Source organism: Schistosoma mansoni, chromosome 1 (genome assembly GCF_000237925.1).
Source record: "Schistosoma mansoni strain Puerto Rico chromosome 1, complete genome".
Classification (NCBI taxonomy): Eukaryota; Metazoa; Platyhelminthes; class Trematoda; order Strigeidida; family Schistosomatidae; genus Schistosoma; species Schistosoma mansoni.
In genome coordinates, this window is record NC_031495.1 from 15,662,473 (window position 1) to 15,685,897 (window position 23,425).

At 37.3% G+C, this 23,425-nt stretch overlaps 1 protein-coding gene across 1 annotated transcript; it reads left to right on the forward strand.

Annotated features, from left to right (window-relative positions):
• The first annotated feature begins 4,876 nt into the window (after positions 1-4,876).
• On the forward strand, positions 4,877-22,671 carry Smp_133270 (sel-1-like protein, sel-1l). Its single transcript, XM_018793421.1, has 14 exons — positions 4,877-5,041; positions 6,053-6,169; positions 6,205-6,294; positions 6,329-6,409; positions 6,442-6,577; positions 6,728-7,004; positions 7,521-7,916; positions 10,079-10,310; positions 11,774-11,922; positions 15,037-15,175; positions 15,772-15,846; positions 19,159-19,331; positions 20,464-20,595; positions 22,084-22,671. Exons 1-14 carry the CDS (start codon positions 4,915-4,917, stop codon positions 22,291-22,293), a joined length of 2,334 nt encoding a protein of 777 aa, XP_018647935.1. The 5' UTR covers positions 4,877-4,914; the 3' UTR covers positions 22,294-22,671.
• Positions 22,672-23,425: the final 754 nt, after the last annotated feature.

Genomic DNA, 23,425 nt, shown 5'->3' on the forward strand with positions numbered 1-23,425 from the left:
ACAAAAAGTGATCAAACCAGTCTACTTTTAGAACTTGGTGCTCGCTTCATAAACTGTGGTAAACTGAACATATAAAGTCTAACTCATCATCCATTAAGGAAGTCTAACCAGGGTTATTCTAACAAAATGCAAGATCGTAGCAACCCCTGAAATCCCTTCTAGATCACGAATCTACCAGTTTCTAAATTTCCGAAACCTCTTTCATTACGTCTAAAACGAATTCTAGGGAAATTAAATGTCAAAGACAGCCAGTACTGACAACGTTGTTCTCCGCAACATGTGGTAAAACCAGGGAACATGTACGGAGGGTTCGAATGTATATGTAGAACGAATTATGCCGAGAAACGGAAACAGATAAGAGGAAAAATGAACGACAACTGGATAGAACCAGAAAGGAAGGCCCAGGATAGAGTGGGTTGGAGAATGCTGGTCGGCGGCCTATGCTCCATTGGGGGTAACAGACGTATGTAAGTAAGTAGTAGATGGTCGGTCGGCCGAGAATTATAAGACCTAGTCTAACTATTCGCACAACATCGCGTACCAGAAAGCGATTTGGTGCAGTTGCTTGACCGGGCGCATTCAGTTAGAAGCGTGTTCAGTAAGACCAATGTAGTCACTCTCAATTTCGAAGACTTACGGAACTATTTATTCGTGAATTTATTCTCCACTACAAGTGGACACTTGTCTCATCCTAATCAATTTTAAAGCTTTAGAAAGTTGAGCACATCAAGTGGAATCGCCCCCAAATGCCCTGGTACGGCCGAGAGTGGGGAGAGTTCGCTCTCCCTCTCGAAATGCTCTCACATGGCCAGCGAATATATAGCCTCTGTCAGGGAAGTCCTACTCACTGCCTTCTCGTGGCACTACTGTTGTTTACGAAATTGAGAGGACGAAAAGCGAATGTCCGGCACTTTAACCGGGTTGGTGAACAAGGCGAGTCCACCTAGGGGAGTTGGAAAACCCCGATTCCAAACCAATGATGCACATGGGCTCCAGTATCCTGATGGAACAAATGGCATATGAACCAACTGTTGGTCACCGGCTACCATGGGACTGCATCTCTTTACGATGCTCCACTGCCTTGTGGATCAGACCTTCAGGTCAAAGGCTCGGGGTGTGGCCCCCTAAGAGAACCACCAGCTTCGGTTTGGGCACCCGGGCAGTATCACAGCCCACACACAAATGACATGAAATGACGCACTACACTAACTACACTGCTCTCGTTCCTAATAGAAGAAAGACAATTTACATTATTATTATTATTATTACCACTGTTATTATTATTATTATTACTATTATTTACTACGTCGCTTTTTCACTCCCTTTATTCCCAAATTGTGTATCCTTCCTTTCCAACTTATGCAGTAGCTCGCCCATGGTGGAAACTCTGTCCTATCTAAACGATCTCCAATCACTGTCTGGTTGAAAGTGAATGCTTCCACCGATTATGAATACTGAAGCAGTCTTTCTGAAACCACGTACGCCGTCCAGGCTGGCTTCCTTCAACGTTCGCACACTAATGCAGATCGGACAACAGATAAGGCTGGCTATGTCTTTAGAAAGTCTTAATGTTTGTGTTTGCTGTCTATCCGAGACCCGTATTCAAGACTCTAGTGAAGTACTACAAATTCGCTCTCCATCTGTCGCTTCGAAAAGCTTGTTTCACGTGCGCTTATCCGGGGACTCTGTGTCATCTTCGTCTAGTCTTGCTGGCGTTGGTGTCGCACTAAGCGCTAGGGCTGAGGCAGCACTAATCGATTGGATCCCCATTAACAGTCGATTATGTGCTGTTAGATTAGAAAGTTCCATCAAAGTGAGAAGAAATCGGCGTGAGAAACGGTGTCTTTTTGTCATCTCCGCCTATGCCCCGACAGATTGCAGCCCGGATGCAATCAAGGATGAGTTTTACCACCAGTTAACAGTTCTTCTCCAGAAAGCGCGTTCGACAGATATTGTAGTATTAGCCGGAGACTTGAATGCTCAGGTCGGGCGTCTAGGCACAGAAGAGAGTCGTTTAGGTGGCCGATGGGGACTTGTTGGTCGCAGGACAGATAACGGGGACCGTTTGCTGCAACTGTGCACAGACCACAACCTGTTTCTGGCTAGCACTAACTTCCGGCACAGTCATCGCCGGTGTGCCACCTGGTGTCCTCCCTCTGCATCTCAAGCCTGGACTCAGATTGATCACATCGCGATCAGCTACCGCTGGCGTGGTTGTGTACAAGACTGCCGCCCCTTTTGGAGTACCTATCTGGAGTCTGATCATGCCCTGGTCTGCGCCAATCTCTCCTTACTTTTCAGTGGCCGAAGGATTGACCACCACCAACGGATCGATGTTAGTAAACTGGCTGCAACTTCTGTTGCAAGTAAGTATCGAGCGGAGCTAGCCTCTAGGCTAGCTACCATCCCACCGAAAAGTATAGATGAGCATTGGTTGCATCTTCACGACTCCATGAAAAGGCGAGTAAAGCCGCTTGCGGCTTCGCGAAACGTCCCGCTTATAAGCACTGGGTTTCTTCTGGCTCCTTACAACTGATGGAAGACCGTCGGTCTACTCCGGGTGACCGTGAGTTTGACCACAAACGAAGGCTGTTACGTAGTGAAATCGAGCAAAGCTTGCGTAAGGACCGAGAAGCCTGGTGGTCGGAGCATGCTAATGAGATGGAGGCAGCAGCTGCATCTGGTAACTGCCGGAAGCTCTTCCAACTCATCCGAGCCACTGGAAGCAAGAAGTCTGGTGTGAGTGAAACAATCTACGAGGATGACGGGATGCCAATCACTAACATCTCTCGACGTCTTGGACGATGGGCTGAATTTTTCGAAGGGCAGTTCAATTGGCCTGCTGCTCCGGCAACATCAACCAGTTTGTCCTGCCCCCCATGGCCGGTGACGACTGATCCACCAAACGAGGAGGAAGTCCGCAAAGAACTCCAACTCTTGAAACGTTACAAATCACCAGGCCCAGATGACTTACCTCCGGCTCTTTTTAAAGATGGTGGTGACTTTCTGGCTAAGGAACTGAAAGTGTTGTTTGTAAGCATTTGGGAGCAAGAAAGTGTTCCAACATCATGGAATGAGTCAATAGTCGTCCCTATCTTTAAAAAGGGTTCACGTTGTTCCTGTAACAACTATCGGGGGATAAGTCTACTTTCGATTGCGTCCAAACTATTGGCTTCTGTCATTCTTCGTAGGTTGTTTAAAACCCGAGAACGATTGACTCGCGAGGAGCAGGCTGGTTTTCGTTCTGGTCGAGGATGCATTGATCACATCTTCACCCTCCGCCAAATGTTAGAACACCGTCATACTTATCGCAGGCCAACAATCGTAGTGTTTCTTGATATCAGGGCTGCCTTCGATTCGTTGGACAGGACTGTTCTCTGGGATTGTCTATTGAAGAAGGGTGTGCCTGAGAAGTTCATTAACATCTTAAAGGCCCTGTACACGAACACCTCAGGCAGAGTGAGGGCATACAACCACCTTTCTCCCTTGTTCCATTCAAGCAGTGGGGTTAGGCAGGGTTGCCCGATCTCACCATTCCTCTTCAACTTTGCCATCGATGACATCCTGGAAACAGCTCTGATGGGTGTAAGTAATGGCGGTGTGGATATGTTGCCTGGAGAACGACTTCTCGACCTCGAGTATGCGGATGATATTGTCTTACTGTGCGATAATGCCCAAGGCATGCAATCCGCACTTAATCAGTTGGCAATCAGTGTCCGCAGGTACGGCATATGTTTTGCACCCTCCAAGTGCAAGGTACTCCTACAAGACTAGCCGGATTCTCATCCTGTACTCACCCTAGATGGTGAGCAGATTGAAGTAGTTGAGAAGTTCGTGTATCTAGGTAGCTACATAAGTGCTGGTGGTGGCGTGAGTGATGAGATTGATGCACGTATAATGAAAGCCAGAGCGGCTTATGCCAATCTGGGCCATCTTTGGCGCCTTCGTGATGTTAGTCTGGTTGTGAAAGGTCGGATCTACAACGCGTCAGTGAGAGCAGATTTGCTCTATGCTTGTGAAACCTGGCCTCTCCGAGTTGAGGATGTTAGACGTCTCTCTGTGTTTGATCATCGTTGTCTCCGAAGGATTGCTGACATACAGTGGCAACACCATGTTAGTAATGCAGAGGTTCGGCATCGTGTGTTCGGGCGCAGAGACGATAATTCAATTGGTGTCACCATCTCGAAACACCGACTTCGGTGGCTTGGACATGTTTTACGAATGTCGTCCCACAGACTTCCACGTCGTGCATTATTTGCCAACGCTGGGACTGGTTGGAAAAAGCGGAGAGGAGGTCAGTGTATGACATGGTGTCGTGGCATGAAAGAAAGCTGCAAATGGCTAGCTTCTGTTGGTCCTTTACGACTCTCTGGCTGGGGTCCGAGAGATGGTGCAACACAGTGGCTAGAGACGTTATCAGATATGGCTCAGAATAGAAGCCAGTGGCGATCCTGCTGCAACCTTCTTTTACTTTCTACATAAAGAGTGGTTCTAACTTTCTTAACTGAAAGAGTCTTCTGGTTGTACATTTCAGTCCGCCTTATTTTTTCATCCCTTCTCTTCCTACTTTCATTATTTTGTGTGGCGCATATGTATCTGGTGCCCTTTTGTACCAATATATATGTGTTTAAATAAATAAATAAGTATGTTCATACATGTTCATCAAAAAGTTATTGGACTACTGCTTGAGAATATTCGTTTTCTTTAAAAAAATCTTTAGGGCTTTGAACATTTTGCATCATTAAAAACGGAGTTTAGACGTAGATATGAACGTTACCAGGACAGTAGGGGGACTTAAATAAACACCGTGCGACCTGTGGTTGGATCTCAGTTTATTGGATGACCTCAAGCTATTCAGCGAATAGAAAACCCACGCGTTTCAATCTCTGGCGCGTTTTCTGGTTATTACGCGATATGTTTTCCCTTGGTTTTTCAGATCATCCTTATGGTTCGCCACGCTTATTCATCAAAATTGTGGTCATTCTTTTGGTATCCTTCACTGTTGTTTTATCGGAAGACTTGAAGCCGAAGAGGAAAAGTGGTAAGTGTATGTATGTAATGCACTTGAAGTTTTCTGTTCATATGGATTTATTAGACACATTCATCTTTAACTGCTATTTTTATATACTACAAACAAACATTTTCCTTGATCGCTTCAAGTACTAGTCGTTTATATACTACTTAATAACATTACTTAATAGTTTTGCTTATTCTGACTTCTAAGTAAGAGTCAGTTGCACAAAGTATAATGCTTGAAGTGCATGTATCCAATCAATACCTTTGAGCTTCAAGCACTTCAACCTGATTTGTGTTGCACAGTATCCCTGTAATAACTGAAGTTCACAGATATGTTTATAGTTCATATAATATATTCATCGACTCAATTTATTTAGAAGGATCACATCCGCTTTGAGGACTCCTGACTAGTCGTCAGGTCTTATAAATTATATGCTCCATTTTAGCTTTAATTGATTCCTTTTTGCAGTTATTTTATGAAATGCTACTTATCAAACACACAAGCTAGGTCAATAGTTATCAAATTCTATGGAGTCCTAATCTACATATATGTGTTTTGTGACTAAGAACCCGTGGTTTTTCATAATTCTGGTATGAGGTCGACAGAGTAGTTGTCACTCACATTTCCAAAAGCGACCGCCATATTTTCCATCTAAATTAAGAGGCCAGATGTTATGTACATGGTAGTGTAATATGTAAAAAAAAACTCGAAATGGCAGTGCAGATAAAAAAGAAAGTAGTATGAAATCATGTTATCCATTGCTTAATCTTGTTGCTTTCCAACCCAGTTGCAACAATATAAGACATTTTCCACTGATTTACAAATTATTTGTGTAGACATTTGATTAGTTCTTACTCATTTTACTTAATCTGCTGTCCCTTTACATGCTTTGAATTAACGACTTATAACACTCTTTACAGTGTTCACCTTGTCGTGCATATGCATTCTCGATGTTATATTATTTCAAACAACGTTCCAGGAATCTAGCATTCCGTTTTAAGAAATATAATAAGATTTATTTCCAACTTACTTTAGGTGATGCCCATATATCAATAACTCAAGACAAAAAGAAAATCAAAAGCTATATAGAGCAATTTGATGATCCAGAAACTGTCGAAAAATTCCTTCGTGATCTCCTTAATCCAGATCTAAGTAACAAATTCAAATTATCTCAATAGTATTCAAAGTGTTTCCTCAAATTCCAAAGGATAAGGAAGATGTAAACGTTGAATCAGAATCGCAAGATGATCCACTTGATTCAAATACGAAGGATGAAAGTAAGTGTTTTCACATCATTTTAGTGTTTGAAAGACCAAGAGTTGACAGATAAATCTGAACATGATTCAACTGCGGACAATGTCCCGGCCTCCCAAAGCATCCCATCGATTAATGGTAAGCCGCAATACAAATTGCAACTCTTTTAGATGAAAAAACAGTAAAAAGCATTCATTCACCACCTGATAAGCATGAAGATTCGGAACCAAGTGTTGCTCAACATTTGTATGACGAAGCTATGAGTATTTTGGAGACGGAAAGTCACAAGACATCTGCTGATAAGACGTATGTGTACTGCATTACTCGTTTATCGTTTCATTATCCGTTCATAACTGTACTCTAAATTCAAATTGACATCCTAAATGTATTTGACACAATATTATCTTTACGAAACGTGCGTTATATATATTTCATATTGTATTCTCTGTCTAACAGTGCACTGGAACTCTTGAGCGAAGCTTCCAGACAGGGGCATACAAAAGCAAGGGAACAGGTGGCTATGCTCACATTACTTGGAGGTTACACTGCAGATCCCTTTCAAAGCGCATATTCTGCGTTCGAAGAGCTCTCCAATGAAGGCAACCCTCGGGGTCAGTTTGGCCTTGGATTTTTGTATGCGTCTGGATTACATGTAAATGCAAGCATTCCACACGCATTGATATATTTAACATTTTCGAGTCTTGGAGGAGATAATTTTGCTGACATGGCTTTGGTAAGTAATATACTTAAATTAACTTCAGTTACTGGTAACTATTTAGTCTCACATATTTACATCCATAAAAATGATGGGAGTTTCAATATATTGATGCAAATAACTTTAATATATCCATTTATAAAAAACTTAACCTCTAGGTTTTTAACATCCATACTCGGGAAACCACTACAACGATATTAGTTAAGCTTTTGATATTTGGTAACTACTATTTAAATGTTTTTATGATGCCTGTAACTATAAGCTCTCTGCTAGTCTTTAAAATTGTACTGTAAAACAAATAAAGAATTATTGAAGTCTCTAAAGCTTCAGAATACCCAAAGTTATGGTTGTAATAAACCACTAACTTGCTGTTCTCAGTAATTTGTGCTTGTGTTTGTTTGTCAAGTTAATTCTAGGATTTTGCAAGTAGGTCCAAGCTAATATCCTTGTACACAATCGGCATCATCGTTATTTGCCTGAATATTTCCAAAATACGGAAAATTTTACTATTTTTCATTTCACACTTTGGTTTAGGGCTATCGTTACTGGACCGGTGTTGGTGTTGAAGAAGATTGTGAAGCAGCACTAACACATTATCATCGTGTGGCTCAAGTCGTCTATAAAGAAGTTTCCGAGCGCTCTGAATCTGGTGGTCCAACTCTTCTTGGACCTATGGTCAGACGTGCTCGTCTTTTAGATGAAATAGATGCAATGGGCAATCTAGACGGTGGTGATCTTACAATCAGTGAGGATCTGTTCCAATATTATCAGTTTATGGCTTACAAAAAGAATGTTAGTGCTATGGTTGGATTGGGTCAATTATATTATTATGGTAGACATGGTGTTGAAATGAATCATGAAAAGGCTTTTTATTACTTTAATCTGGCTGCTGAATCTGGAAGCGCCATAGCCATGGCTTATTTAGGCGAGGTATGTAAAATTGCTGCAATTAGTTTTTTAAACTATCTTAACATTGTTTTTCTAACTTGTTAACATTCGAGCCTTGTAGGTAGGTTCAAACTATTTAACTGATTTTCATAACCAATGGTTGGAAACACTGAATGATATGACACAGAATCAGTTACAGTGGCAGAGATGCACTAACTCCTTGTCTTTTTTAGATATTGAATCTTAAACTCATCTCGTACATTTTTGTTCCACTAGTTCATTTTTGTCGAGTGATGTCTATGAGTGATTTTTTCTACTATCACCAATACTGTCCTACTTCAAATACTTTGACATTTGTCATGATAACATCATTTGACTGTATTAATGTGATGTATCAACTTGAATTAACAGACATATGTGTCAGGTTTTATGTTACTTTCACCATTATTACTCCTGATACACTTTTCCAACAAATTTGATATTTCGAGAGGTCACCATTTAACACATTTAAAAAAAAGAAACTATATTGGATCACTGCATTTGATAGTAAATGATGTAGGTTTTCGTAAATCTATTCACTTGTAAGCAGCTACCTCAACACTAGTAAGTTAGTGATAATGTAAAAATCCACTAAAATCTCATTAAAAAATTGAGAAATTTTGAAACTTAATTTAAGTATGGTAAGCAGAGATGGATAGTGGCTAGCAGTGAAATCCAGGACGCGCGTTTCGTCCTATTTGGGACTCTTCAGCTGGATGTACCTGCACCTAGCCACTATCCATCTCTGCTTACCATGCTTGTGAATTAAGGCTATATAGAGGCAATACGTACAGTATGCACATATGCCAATTAGAGACTGACCAGTTGCAGTCGTAAAACATCGATGGGAAGATTCAAACAAACAATACTGAATGAATTTAATTTAAGTATATTTTAATATTTTTAGCTGTCAATGGTTTTTGACGGTGTTAAATCTCTTTGTTGATTTAGATAAGATTATTTTTATTAACGTTTTTATCATTTGGAGTAAACAAAGTGGTGACACGATTTAATTACAAAATATGTACTGTACAATATGAAATCACACAACAAATGAATATTATGAGAAAGAATGATTTGCATAAAAGCAGCTAAAATAGATACTAGTTGTCGCTAAAGTAAACCTTAATGTTTGCAAAATACACTTAATAAAAATACTTTTTTATTCTGAGCCATATATGGTAATGATTTGATGTATAATCATGATGAATCAATACTATTCTTCATCCTATGGAACCATATGGTAAACTGACCACCTCCTCACTTTTACTGCATACTCTTAGTATCGGTAATGAATACTCTTTACAAAACTGACGTACACAAAAGTGCATGTTGCCAAAGCCTATATTTCAAAATGGGACACATGTTACGTATGCCCAACCACTGACTGCACCGACGTGCGAGGTTTCGTAATGTAGGAGTAGGTTGGAAGAAAGCTAGGGGCGGCCAGACCAGAACGTGGCACAAATCCATGAAGTCACTGACAAGTGGAATGAGCCATGTTGGTAGGTGTAGACTACCTGGTTGGGATCCGCGAGATGATAACAACCGATGGTTGGAGACCTTGAATGACATGGCTCAAAATCGTTTGCAAAGGCGAAAGTGCATCCACTCTTTGTGTTCTTCTAAACTCTAATCTTCCGAATTCTTCATGTCTCTATCTTTTTTCTCTTTTCAAATTTATTTCACTGGATTATACTCCTTCAATAACATCTTCAAACCCTAATCTTTCGGATTGCTGCTTATACTCTTACTACTCCTACCACTATGGGATTTGAATGGACAACTGCATCTCTGTGCTAATGTGGTATGGCAACTCAAACTGATGCACGTGCGTACGAAGTTCTACTGATATTTCAAAATAACTGTTCTTATTGAATGGTTGTTTACACTGATTTGACCTTAGGATTGATTAAATGGATGTTGTTGTACTCTTAATCTTCCGAAATAGACCGATGAATGTTAAGACATTGTGAGAAGTTTACTTAACTTAATACTTATGCACTAGAGGTTTCACCAGCCTTTGGGTAACTTTACTCACTATTAGCGTAGTTCTTTAAATACCTTCCAAGTCCATTTATGTTTGTCTTCAACAATATATTTGTTGGTTTTAGAAGATATTTTCAGAACTACTTTTACCTACGTGTTTTTACTTTTTCTGAAAGATGTACATGGTTGGTAGCACGGCTGTACCTGCCGATTCAACGAAAGCCTTGAAATATTTACATAAATCGGCTGAGGAGAATAATCCAATAGGGCAAACAGGCTTAGCGTTAGCCTATTTATATGGTCGAGCCGGTTTGCCGGTTAAACCAGTCATCGCAATGGAGTTATTTCTGAAAGCTGCCGATCAAGGTTGGCCTGAAGCCCAATTACATCTTGGTCGTCTGTTCTTAGGTAATGGTAAGGTTACCAACTATCATAAATACTCGTTGTGCCGGAGATTTTTATGTTATTTTTTTCAGAGATTAGTTATATTTTCGGATTTTTATCAGAATAGTGTTTTCAATTGCTTCAGATGAGCTAGTCACGAAATATATAAGTATTTAGGTTTGTTTACCACCTGTGAGATGGGTATACGTGGATATTGTTAATTATTTTTTCAGTTATCGCTTAACTCTGAAAACTACTTACAGGGACATAATACATCCGTCCATCTCTTAATTCCGATCAAACCTGTGTATAAGTTAAGTACGATATTAAAGTGAGGCTTTTAAAAATAATTTAGATAAATAATATGTCAATTTTGGCATACAGCAATTCTAGTGTCCTAGAGAAATTTGACGGAAATCGTTGTAGGTTATCTTCGAGAATTTGTCTTTCGACTGTTCGAGCTTCATTCTTTGATAAACTGGGTTGTAAGTGGGATTCAAACATTTGCTTGGTATGTGTCATAGGCTGTAGAGTCAATTTATGATATTCAATGTAATACAGTAAACTGAAACCATTTTTCTTTTATAAAGTGGTAAGCATCAGCACCCAAAAACTTCAGTAAAAGCTGTTTAAAACAACTGGCTGCTACTATTACCATAGCTTATATACCTGATTGGATGATATATAAGTAGAACAACGAATTTTTCAAGAGGAGTTTTCGTCATTTTCACACGTTATTTGTTCTCTATTGCATTGTCTTTTAATTGATTTAACTTGATGCATTACAAATCCCAGTGATCATTTGTTCTCTTGTTGTGTTTAGCACAATGGTTGAGTGCTAACTTAGTGAGGGAGGTTGTTAATTTCTGAAAATCTCTGTGACACGTTTACGTTTTGATATAAGTTAAAATATTCATAGTAATATATCAGAATCTCATCACTGAAGTGATCGATAAATGTGTTAGAATGATCCTGAAAATTTCTCGCAACAGACATGACAAGCTCAGGAAACATTAAGAAGCATCCTATCCAATTAGCGTTTGATTAGAAGCTTTGCTAGAAATATCGCGAAAATGAAAAGTCACATGTAGAGGTTCTGATTGGCTGATTACTACACTGTTACTATGTGTAGTAGTACTCCAGAATTTTCAGGAAAACCCAAGGACTTCTAAAATATTATAAAAACCCTAAATTTTCTGTACATAAATAAACCTTTAGGGTAAAGTGCTTCCCGCATATTTTGTGAATTTTCTCTCGTGTTCAAGTCGCTGTGTAGTTCTAGCTTGGGGGTTACAATACTAGCTTGGGATCCGAGTATAGCGTTCAATCAGCAAGGCTTATCAAAATGAAAATCAGCTGATGTTCAGAATAGCGTCTATCTAAAACCATTTTTGTGTCTAAATGTTACTCTGTGAAAAGTTAACTTTCTATAAAAGATTTCACCATTAAGTAAATAAAATTAAACCATTTTCTTCATGTTGACATAGGTACTCATGGCATAAAAACTGACTACAAATCGGCTTTGAAATATTTCACTATGGCGTCACAACAGGGCAATGTAATAGCTTTCTATCATCTAGCCGAGATGCATGCCAAAGGTACAGGAGTATTACGATCCTGTAGCACTGCAGCCGAAGTAAGCAAACAACATTTTATTCTTGCACATATAATCCTTGGTTCAATATTATTTCTTGAGTGTGTCAATAAGTTAGCATACCACTATAGGTTCAGTTGTTTTTATTTCAGTTTTGTTCTTTTTCACTTACTGTAATATTCTTGACAAATTTAGTCTGTTGTACATTTGTAGCAGCTTTTCTAAACTAGATAAAATGGTAAAAATCATTAAATTAGGCTGCCTGCGTAGGTAGTGTTCAATACGAACTAAGTCTTCATTTTGGGTTGACATAAAGTGTATTGGTCGTCTGTAAGCGATTATGGCTTAAAACGTTCACATTCCTCATTAATAACTTTTGTATAGGTGACAAAGTCATCAGTTTCCGGTTTTGTTAGCTTCATACCTTGATATCGCGTATTAAAAAGTAAAGACTGGTTTATGAAAATCTAAGACAATGTCTATTAAGTCTTCAAAATTGAAGTCGCATAGCTGATCCGGGGGTACAAAGTTTAAGTACTTTTCGTAACCTGTGACACTAAATTTACGTAGCAGTAGTTGTACTTTCCATTCATTTTGGTGATTAGCAAATTCAAATTGAAACATTTGAAGCAAGAGCCAAAAGGAATTCCAAAATTGGATCAAAGACCCCCCACGATGTATTTAAAACGGTTTGTTCTGTTGATGACGTAGTGCAGAGCGTGCAGCAGGTCGGTCCAATGTTGTAGGATATAGAGGTTAAGTCACAGGTTCTATCAGCTTCGTCTACTGTTGAAACTAATTTTCAATCTGAATCAACTGACATTAGTTCTTAACTAGCCTGTACCATTGCTATAACCTAATCAGAAGAGAAACTGTTGTGTTTTGAACTAGATTTCATCTGAACAAAACCCTGTAGATGAACCTTGTTGATACTGTTATAACCTTTTCTTTGCTGCTCAGTCCGTAATATCAGCTTAATAATGAACCAGAAGGTAACCGCGATTACTCTTCAACTCTACGTCCCCAATACTTTTGACCCTACCCCCAACTATTAAGGTGGCTACAGACAGGTCGTCTGCTATCGGGAAGAATTTATTCTGTGGAAAAATGTCTCTATATGCAGTTTTTTTATTGTCTATTAATTATATTCAAATAATCATAAATCAGGACAATTTTTCTGCTAAACAAATATCAAAACTGAGTGAAAACATAGTAAAACTTATCAGAATACAATAACGAACAACATACTGAAATAGTTAAGAATTTAATTTATCAAAATTCAATCAAATGTTATAGTGAACAATTTGCACATTGAATTAATCAATAATCTTACAGTTGATCGTTTATTATCGCTAGTTTTAATGCTTTCTATAGTTTTAACCATTTAAACTATATGCACTCAGAACCTAAAGAGTTCACGAATGTTCTGGTAATTACAGTAGTAAATTCTTACTCAGTTGACTTCTCCTATTCAGAGTTTATAGATGTCAATTAACAATACTTTTCATTTTTAGTCTCTACATCAGAAACTTTGTTTAATAATGATGACTATAAAATTTGTTACAATTCTAGTTCTTACGTATGAAAAAACACAAATGTTGAAATTCTAATATCTCATTTTCGAATTATCCTTATAAATAAGAATAATTCCATTCTTTCAACCCTATAAATAGTTTAATTTCAGTAATCCTAAGTATATTACATCTTACTACTGGTTAGTAGTTAAGTAAATCCTTTATAGAAAATATGCTATTTTGAATATATGCATTTATCGTAATAAAATAGTGTTTTATCACAAATTTTCTCGAACTTTTGCAGTGAGTTAACTTTGAAATTGCAATACCAGGTGTATATCTTTAGTGCTATATATATATATATATATATATATATATATATATATATATATATAACATAACTTACACCTCGTGGAGGAGCATAGACCGCCCACTAGCATTCTCCATCCAACTCTGTCCTGAGAAATTCTTTTCAGTTGCTACTATTCATCCTATGGATGCCTGTTTCCAATTTTTGGTGCAATATGTTCTTTAGTCTTCCCGTTTCCTTTCGGGATTCCAAGTTATTGCGTGCTTCGTGGTGCAGTTTGGTAACTTACACAATGTATGTCCTAGCCACCTCCAAAATCTTCCTAATTTCCTCTTTAACTGAAAGTTTGTTTGCTCTCTTCCATAGCAGGCTGTTACTGATGGTATCTGGCCAACGAACATTCAGTATCTTACGTAAACAATACTTGTACCTTTTTGATGATGGTTGTGGTAGTTCTCCAAATTTCAGCTCCTTACAATGGAACTAACTGTCTTGACGTTCGTATTGGAAATTCTGGCTCTGATATCAGTTGAGAGTTGTTTTGAATTCCATATGTTCTTCAACTGTAGGAATGCTGCCCTTGTTTTGCCAATCCTTACCTTTACATCTGCATCAGACCCTCCTTGTTCATCGACGACGCTACTCAGATACGTGAAAGCTTCCACGTGTTCTAGAGTTTCTTAATCAAGTGTGATTGGGTTGATGTTCTTTATGTTGAATTTGAGGGTCTTGCTTTTACCCTTGTGTATGTTGAGGCCTACTGATGCAGAGGCTTCTGCTACACTGGTTGTCCTAACCTGCATTTGTTCGTGTATATGGGGTAGAAAAGCCAGGTCATCTGTGAAGTCCAAATCTTATAGTTGCGTGCAAACTGTCCATTGTATTTTGTTCTTCTCATATGTGGACGTCTTCGCGATCCCGCCAACCACCAGAAGAAAGAGAAAGGCGCGCACGAGAGAGATTAAGCAGTCTCGTCTGACTCCGATTCTGACTTAGAATACATATGTCAGCTGTTCTCCATGCATGACTTTGTAGTGTAGTCCGTCTTATGAATTCCAGATGCTGACGATTTTCTCAGGTACATCATAGTGTCTAAGATGATTCCATAAGGTTCTCCTATTCACGCTATCAAACGCTTTCTCCTAGTCAAGGAAGTTGATGTGTAGCGACAAGTTCCACTCATATATATATATATATATATACTTAATTTTTTTATCCGTGTTCACATTGTGAAGGAGTTTTATTAAATTATAAACTTATGAAATAATTTTCAGTGATCGATTTCTGACAAATATTGGTCCTGTTTTTTGCCCATTAAACACATATATTTAGCTTTTTAAAAATGTAGCTGAACGTGGTCGTTGGTCGAAAATGTTCATGTCTGCTTATTCTGCTTTTCGTAATCGTCGTTATCATGAAGCATTTGTTACATACCAACTATTAGCAGAACTCGGTTACGAAGTGGCTCAAAGTAATGTAGCTTTTATCCTAGAAGAAGGCAAGTATTTTCTGTGTATGTATTTTATGACTGATGATTCAACTTTTCATTTTAATTTTTATATTAACAACCTGTGATTTCATTGGCCCAAAGCTATTTAAAATGTTTTGGTAGGCTCAACGGTTAATATGTTTTCTTTCAACCACTAATCCACAGGTTTGAACTCCATTTGGTCTACTTTGGTTTAGGCGACCAAGTAATATCACTAGTCCTTGCACCTAGAATGTGTCTGAATTTGTTATTGCTCATGAAGATTTGTATTCTCCTGTTGTTAACATTCAGAAAAAAATCTGGTCATTCACTGGTGCTGCGCGGCGTCTGTGAATAGATGTGTTTAAAGCTACGGGTAATTAGTCCGAGTTCCTGTGCGAACGTAGACACTGATATGCTTTCTTGACATCCAGCTGAAGAACCTCGTGTAGGGCGTAACAAGTTTTGTAAATTCTATTACTAGCCACCACTCAAGATATGATTGAAGAAAATACTTCTGCCTATTGTCAATATCTTATATTAAATATTGAATTGAAATAATACGTATCTTTCTGTGTACAATTTTTTTGCATTAGTAGAAAAAGCTACGGGAATTCCAAAGGATGAAATTCACAAACGTGCGTTTACACAATGGCAACGATCGGCAACACAAGGTAGATTCCTTACTTTTCTCAATATTTTATGGATTGAGTAATTGTAATTTAGCGGTATTGATTATCGTCAATAGTGTGTATATGTGTGTATTCACTTCATCAATTTGAAATGGACTAATTACTACTGCATCAAGGCTGTATGGTATATGTCCTCTATTCCAAATCACTCGAAAATGTTAGTCTGCAGTGATTTAAGATAAACTGTCGAAAATCACCAATCATCTTATGACATATATTATTTAGAAAAAAGATTTAGGCAAGAAATAAATTATCTTTTTTATTTTGACTTCCAGTCGTAGTGCTGGGATACTATTGTTTGTATGAGTAGTACTGCTACCGAATTATAGTTTAGCCTCAACAGTTTAACGATATCATTCTTGTCACAAATCTGGAAATATCGACGCCGATCTCATATGTGATCCCTGGTGCACACTTCTAAGACGAGCCAGCTGTCCGATTTGCCCGAAATTCCCCACTGGTTCTCCAAATGTTTTTCTAGTGTGGAAAGGAGTTAGCTTCTAAATTAAGTAACAATTTAAAAATTGGCTTGTGTATTAAAATAAATAAGATAATATTGTAAGTACATGGGCACATTCTGTAGATATCTGCACACTTCATCTTCAATTTATCATACTTCAATAATTCTAGTTCTATCGATTATGGTCTCTTTTTTCAAATCGGTATAACTCTCACTTTTATACTCATATTTTTTCTAACGAATGGGTATTCGGGCAGAATAATTCTAGATAAAGATTTAATTGATACCCCTACAATAGTTTACTCATAGGATTTTATTCTTCAGTGCCTATGACTACGTTTTAAATACTCATATAGAACATCACTAACTGCTCAGGAAATATTTACTTTATCGAAACCCCGTAGATTAAAGGTGTCTGTTCCCCTTTGTAAAGTGATATTAAGAGTTATTGCAACCAGATCTGGCGCTCCAAAATTAGTATGGTTGTGGTATAACGTGTGGTAATTTTTGGGTTGATTGTAAAATGTATGTATAAAAGCATAGTTGAAAAAAGTGGTCAGTTCATAATAAAAGCCAATTTCCAATGATCAACTGATTAAATATAATGTGAGGTTTAAAATTTTCTGGAAGTTTGTCAGAAATTTTCAGATTATAAATAAATCTATTGTATAGGAATTCATTTTAGAATTACAAAGATACTACTTTGAAACTCTCAGTAAAAGGTCATCAAAGCAACTGATGATGTATGTGGTTTTATTAATGTATACAGAAATATAATCCGCATAGTATTACTGTATTCGTTAAGCTGTGAACAAACTAACGATGGTGTTATGTTATCATGTTATTCAGTAATATAAATGTAATATAAATGTGAACTAAAAACACGAGAAAATCAGACTGGCTTCTGACCTGGTCGTGGCTGCATCGACCACATATTCACTATTCGTCAGGTTTTAGAGCACAGAAATGTTTATCGGTGTCCGACAATGATAGCTTTTCTTGACCTAAAAGCAGCATTTGACTCTGTAGACCGAGAGGTTCTGTGGCAGTGTCTGTCATTGAAAGGTGTACCTCAGAAGTACATAAACCTTGTGAAGGCTCTTTACTCGAACACCACCAGTCAAGTGAGAGCTTATGGCGAACTGTCATCTGACTTTACAACCTGAAGTGGTGTCCGACAAGGCTATCCACTATCTCTATTCTTGTTCAATTTCATCATAGACCTACTGCTGCAAATAACGATCTCGTCGACTGAATTTTCAGGAATTGATCTCCTTCCAGGAGGTCAACTTATCGACATAGAATACACAGATAACATGGTTTATTGATAACACCGAGTAACAATACCAGGATATTTCTCCCCCTCTAAATGTAAACTGTTACTCCAGGACTGGTCTGCGTCAACACATGAACTAAGGATAGGGAGTGAAGTAGTCGAACGCGTCGCCAACTTCACTTATCTTGGAAGTCTGACCAGCCCTAATGGGTTGGTGTCTGACGAAATCTCAGCACGGATTCAAAAGGCTCGTTTGGCTTTTGCCAACTTACGTCATCTATGGCGAAAACGAGACATCCGTCTATCAATTAAGCGACGAGTATACTGCACAGCAGCTCGTTCTGTTCTACTTTACCGCTGCGAGACGTGGCCATTAAGAGTAGAAGATACTCGTAAGTTACTAGTATTTGACCACAGATGTCTTAGAAATATTGCTCGCATCTGCTGGGATCACCTGGTAAGTAATAGTGAGGTTAGACGCAGGGTATTAGGGAATGATGGTAAATCAGTTGATGAGGTTGTAAATCTTCATCGACTGAGATGGTTGGGCCACGTGTTATGTATGTCTGAACACCGATTATCACGATGCGCTATGCTGACTAGTATTGGCGATGGTTGGAAGAACGTTAGGGGCTGCCAAACCACAACTTAGCATCAGTGCTTGAAGTCACTAACTTCTAGTCTGAACCATGTCGGTAGATGCAGACTACTTGGTTGGGGTCCCCGTGACTATCAGTCAGTCAGCTACAACGTAGGACCAGGCACACATATGCGTGACTATCGTAACCAATGGTTGGACACTCTGTGTGACATGGCTTAGAATCAATCACAATGGTGTAGGTGTATACGCTCTTTATCTTCCCTTAAACCTTAAGATTAAAATTGATTCATATCTGTCTTTCTACCTGTACTATATTCTTATATACAATCTTTCTTTTATAAATTACCATCATTCAATTAACTTCTTCTATAAATTCGGTTTTTATCTTGTTGTGCTAATGAGGTATGGCAACTTAGACCGATGCATATATGTGCTTGGTCCTACGTTGTAGCTGACTAACTGACTGATAAAACCGATTAAAGGAAAAAAAAGTTACTTAAATGCACATAAATCACAGAAAGGAATTTATCGATGTTCATAATATTTATCAAAGTCAACTTTGATATAAATGTCTTTGACTACTAATTTTTAATTTACCTCGAACTCTAGTTACAAAACACATTGTGAAATTGCAAGTCACTGTGTTCAACTTTTACAGTCTTCTACTCTGTCTCAACTTATTAAAACAAAAGCCTTCTTCAGTGTCAATCTTTTTGAATTATTTTCAAATCGAAGTCCGTTTTCAAACGCCATTATCCTATCAGGTTTAGGGAAACTCTTGAGTGAAACATTTCTAAAATATTGTGGTCTGAAATTTATTTTTTAAATCATGTATTTTTCACATTATCTTTTTAAATGTTACTCAGTAAATTAGGGTCAAATTTATTTACTTCGTATTATTCCAACAATTATTAAGAAATATTACCTCTTTTATTTGACTATTACTTTTTTTAATAGGTTCCACAAGTTCTCGTGTGAAGTTAGGTGATTACTATTATTATGGACTTGGTACTGATGTTAGTTATCAAAAAGCTATTCAACATTATCGAATCGCTTCAGATCTACATCATAATGCACAAGCTATGTTTAATTTAGGTTATATGCATGAACAAGGATTAGGATTGAAGCGAGTAAGTTATGCTTATTTGTTTGTGGTTTTGATCTGGGTTCTAGTTTATTCTTGCTAATATTGTTGCAAGGAGGTGGATCCGATTGATTCAATTCAGTCCTCTTTTAACTAGATATGGTATTATATTACAAGGTGTGTTCATGCAGTTAATATGACTAAATGTTTATTAAATACTAATTTAAATAAGCGCATTTAACATTGAAAGTGCACAGATAAATTCTTTCCAAGTTTTAGGACTGTTAAGTTTCTCACGGGATTATAGCTGGACGGTTTAGACACTCATCTTTCAGCTCAATGGGAATTTTAAACGCCTAATTTTATTCGAGATATTGGTCTGTATGTAACCTTCAAAGGAACCTGTAAATAATTATCAAGTTTCATTATTGATAATTCATCTTTTAGATGTTACAATTGATAACCTTTATCAAGGCCTGGTCAGTCAGTTATTACCATCATTAACCTTCACGCAATTATAGTAGATTAGATTATAGTAAACAAATGTGTGGTTATCTTTAAAGAAGAAATATTTATTGATTCGCCAAAAAACTGTATCATTATGTTTGACAAATTAAATCAAACCTAATAAAAATTGAATATCGACTCTCCCTAAATTTCAACAGATTACAACCTAAATACTGCTGAAGATAAGTTTTATTACTTTGATTTTTATTGAAGTCTACTGCTTCTGCAAGTTACTTGTGCTCACGCGTTTAGTCTGTCGATTTACTTAACACATTTTTCTGTTATCAATTTGATGCTAATATTCATCACAGAATTATGTCAGTTGCAAATTATTAAAAGTCTATCTTATCTATGGGGCTTACCAGGGATGGATACTAACAACTTAACAAGGAATATATCTCTGAGACCTCGAATTCTTGGGATGTCATGGAAACCGTCGATTTGCAACACAAAGATTCATGTTTTACAAATACAAGTCGTTTAAAATAGAATGTGACCACAACCAAATGTCAAAAGCTAACATGCACTTGACTTACGAGTATGCTGACTCTACATATTATAATTCTCCATTAAAACTTAAGCATTACCGAATTTTGCCGCCGGATTTCTAACCTATTGTTACTAATACTAACTGGTAACCTTAATAGTGTTCATTTTTTAATCTATTTTAGGATCTTTACTTAGCCAAAAGGTTTTATGACATGGCTGCTGAAGCATCGATCGACGCACGAGTAGCTGTATACCTAGCTCTTATACGTCTTTCATTTTATTTTGTTATGGATTTTTTCAATGAATCAAGTTTCGTAAGTTACTTATATTACTTTAAATTTTCGAAATGTATATTGTTTCCACTCTCAAATAATTTATGCATGTTTTAAACGATAATTTTAGGTCGCTTTTACTGTTATGCCTTCGCCAATTAAGTATTTACAAACATCGGTAATTATTCACTAAAATTGTTCAACATCTATTGAGTATGTAGGTGGTATTCGTGTTCGTCACCCGTGAAACCAAATGTTGTACGTATCTTAGAGAAAACAAGTTGTTTTAATTGCGAAGTTCTAACCAAAAAGTACTTTTTAAAAAAATATCTTGCTAAGTAGAAGAAGCAAAATAAATTTGTTACAATTTCATATTCTTAGACCAATTTGTTTCAATTGTTTTGCAAATATTTTCATACACACTCCCGACCGTAGCTGCTACCTTGATGTGGTGGTCGGGCTTACCTATCGTGATGACCCGACCGAGCTATATCGGCTGAAACGTATGTTCCTGTAGGTTCTACCATGCCAGGCAGGTTGATTGGAGAGCGGTAAGACTAAAAGCAGCAACTCAAGGTCTGAGGGCGAAGTTGTACTGCTGGCTGTAGAGAGGAGTGACAGCGGTGAGGTGTTTTCCTCGGACAACCAGCATCTGTAGCGATGCTGCCTTCTCACAAGGAAGGAAGGGGTTAGTAAAGTCGACCCTAAAAATGTTGGGCCTCACCTTACCTCACGGATTTCCGTCTCGGGCGGTAAGGCCCTTTGAAGAACGGAGCTAACACGTCAAAAATCCCCCACAAAAAGGCTGTGCGTGACCGGCCTCAAGCAGTTGTCCCCCTGGGCTCTGCGGTCACACTCCTAGGTCGTTAAGACCAACATTAATCCATCTTCCTTTTCAGGTCCCTCAAGAAATACCCTTCCATGGTATGGGCAGCCGGGAAGTGATATTAGCCCTCATACCCGTAACAGCGCTCGAGACTAAGTTGGTCACATTCAAATCCTTCCTAAAAATCCTTCATACACATTGTATAATTATATTTGAGATTAATAATGATAGTTAGGCCGAAATTTAGCATTATTAAACGTATTTTCCCCGTTTCTATTCAAGTAGCATAATATTTAAGTGATAAAGTTATTGGAAAGGTCACCAGAAATCAAATTGCAAATATTTTTGCTAAGATATTTCTGTGCAACAAATAAGTTCGGAAGCAACAAATGTGACTGTTATCATCTTATTAATAACAGGCTAATAATTAATTGATTACATCATATAGTTTAACTTAACGTATTATAATTATCTTTACGTCTAATTTAAACATGTACTCCAATCAATCCACTCATGTTAGAATCTTCTATCATACAACAATTATTGAGAATCGAATAATGAATTTATATTAAAGAGAAATACCTATTCATAAACTCTCAACTGTATTACCTATTGACTCTGTCTATCTTAATTGTTAAAAGAAAAACAAATCATTGGGGATTTTTGTCGTACAATCTATTGTTGTTTTGCTCCTTCTCTTTTAGTTTCAATATATTGGAAGTATGTTTAGTAGTAGATCATATGCAGATGAACATGAGGTAGATAGCGTAACAGATTCGACAACAACACCAACAACATCATCTCATCCTTCTGGACATTTAATATCAACTATGGATTGGGATTTTTATGCAATACCATTTTTAACAGGATTATTATTGTTATTCTTGTTTTATATTAGACATAGAAGGGTTTAAAATTATTGTTTCTGTGTGTAATTTTTTCTGTAATGTATTTATATATGTAATTTGGAGCAATAAATGAAGTCGGTAAACTTTGGAATATTTATTTATTCTTCAGATTTTCCTGTTGTGTGATAAACTAATTACCTACTATCTTTTCTTTCCATTGCCCTTCGTTATCCTTCCCTGTCCCTCTGCTATCTTAATTTTCAATTCATTTTTTAGTTCTACTTTTGCTTTCCTTTTGTTTTGTAGACATTAATGTCTATAGATTGTAAAGTTCATTCTTTCTTTACTACTACTATTACCAACACATACTGCATATATATGTGTGATTATACACTGGGTCGAACTTTCACGTTGCTATTCTTTACAAATAAAGAGGAACATTGTGTCACACGTGTTTGTCTTTGTCTCTTTTTTTAATTTCATATAATGTATATCTCATCAAACGGAAATGACACACACATACAGACTTGGGTGTGTTGTCAAAGTGGAGTTGTCTTATTTTACAATTACTTTATTCAGAAAAATCTTTTATGTCAGTAAAGTAGTAAACATTATTTTTGTCTAATATTTTTTTGAAATGATAAGCTTTTTTTAGTGCTTAATTTCCTGTAATATTGTCTAGGCGACACGGAAAAAAGTTTGTCTAGTTTTTTTTAAGTGTTAAATATTGGTCAAATACACTAAAATTGTTGATTGGAAATAGCCTATATGAAACCCTGGACTTAAGTTTCATGTTATTTAGCACTCGTCAATAGGGTGTACCTGTAATCTTGAGGAAGTTGATACTCCCTGGTAGATTCTATTCTGTGTCACTCAGCTTCACAGTCATAGATATTACCACTGAGCTATTTTGGGCCGCGACGGACTTCCTGTAGAACTGATATGTATTTAAAATTGATTGCGATAGGTTATTAATCAGCAATTAATGAACTGTAAAGACTAAAACTATTTCGGACAACTCTTTAATTGAATTTGATACCTTTACTTCTCAGCAATCATAGATTAACGTACCAATATTTCATTAAAAGGGTAATAAAATATCTGTGTAAACAGTACTTCTAGGATTCGTTTGTGAATTTCTCAAGTTCAATTATCAGTTTCGTAACTTTAAAGTTGGTGTTTCAGTACAGAGACCTAC

Excerpts from the sequence above, each read along its gene's own strand:
- Smp_133270 (XM_018793421.1), top strand. The coding sequence starts at position 4,915 with ATGTTTTCCCTTGGTTTTTCAGATCATCCTTATGGTTCGCCACGCTTA. Across the intron at positions 5,042-6,052 it reads GAAGCCGAAGAGGAAAAGTG|GTGATGCCCATATATCAATA; the intron begins GTAAGTGTATGT and ends AACTTACTTTAG. Across the intron at positions 6,295-6,328 it reads TTCAAATACGAAGGATGAAA|ACCAAGAGTTGACAGATAAA; the intron begins GTAAGTGTTTTC and ends AGTGTTTGAAAG.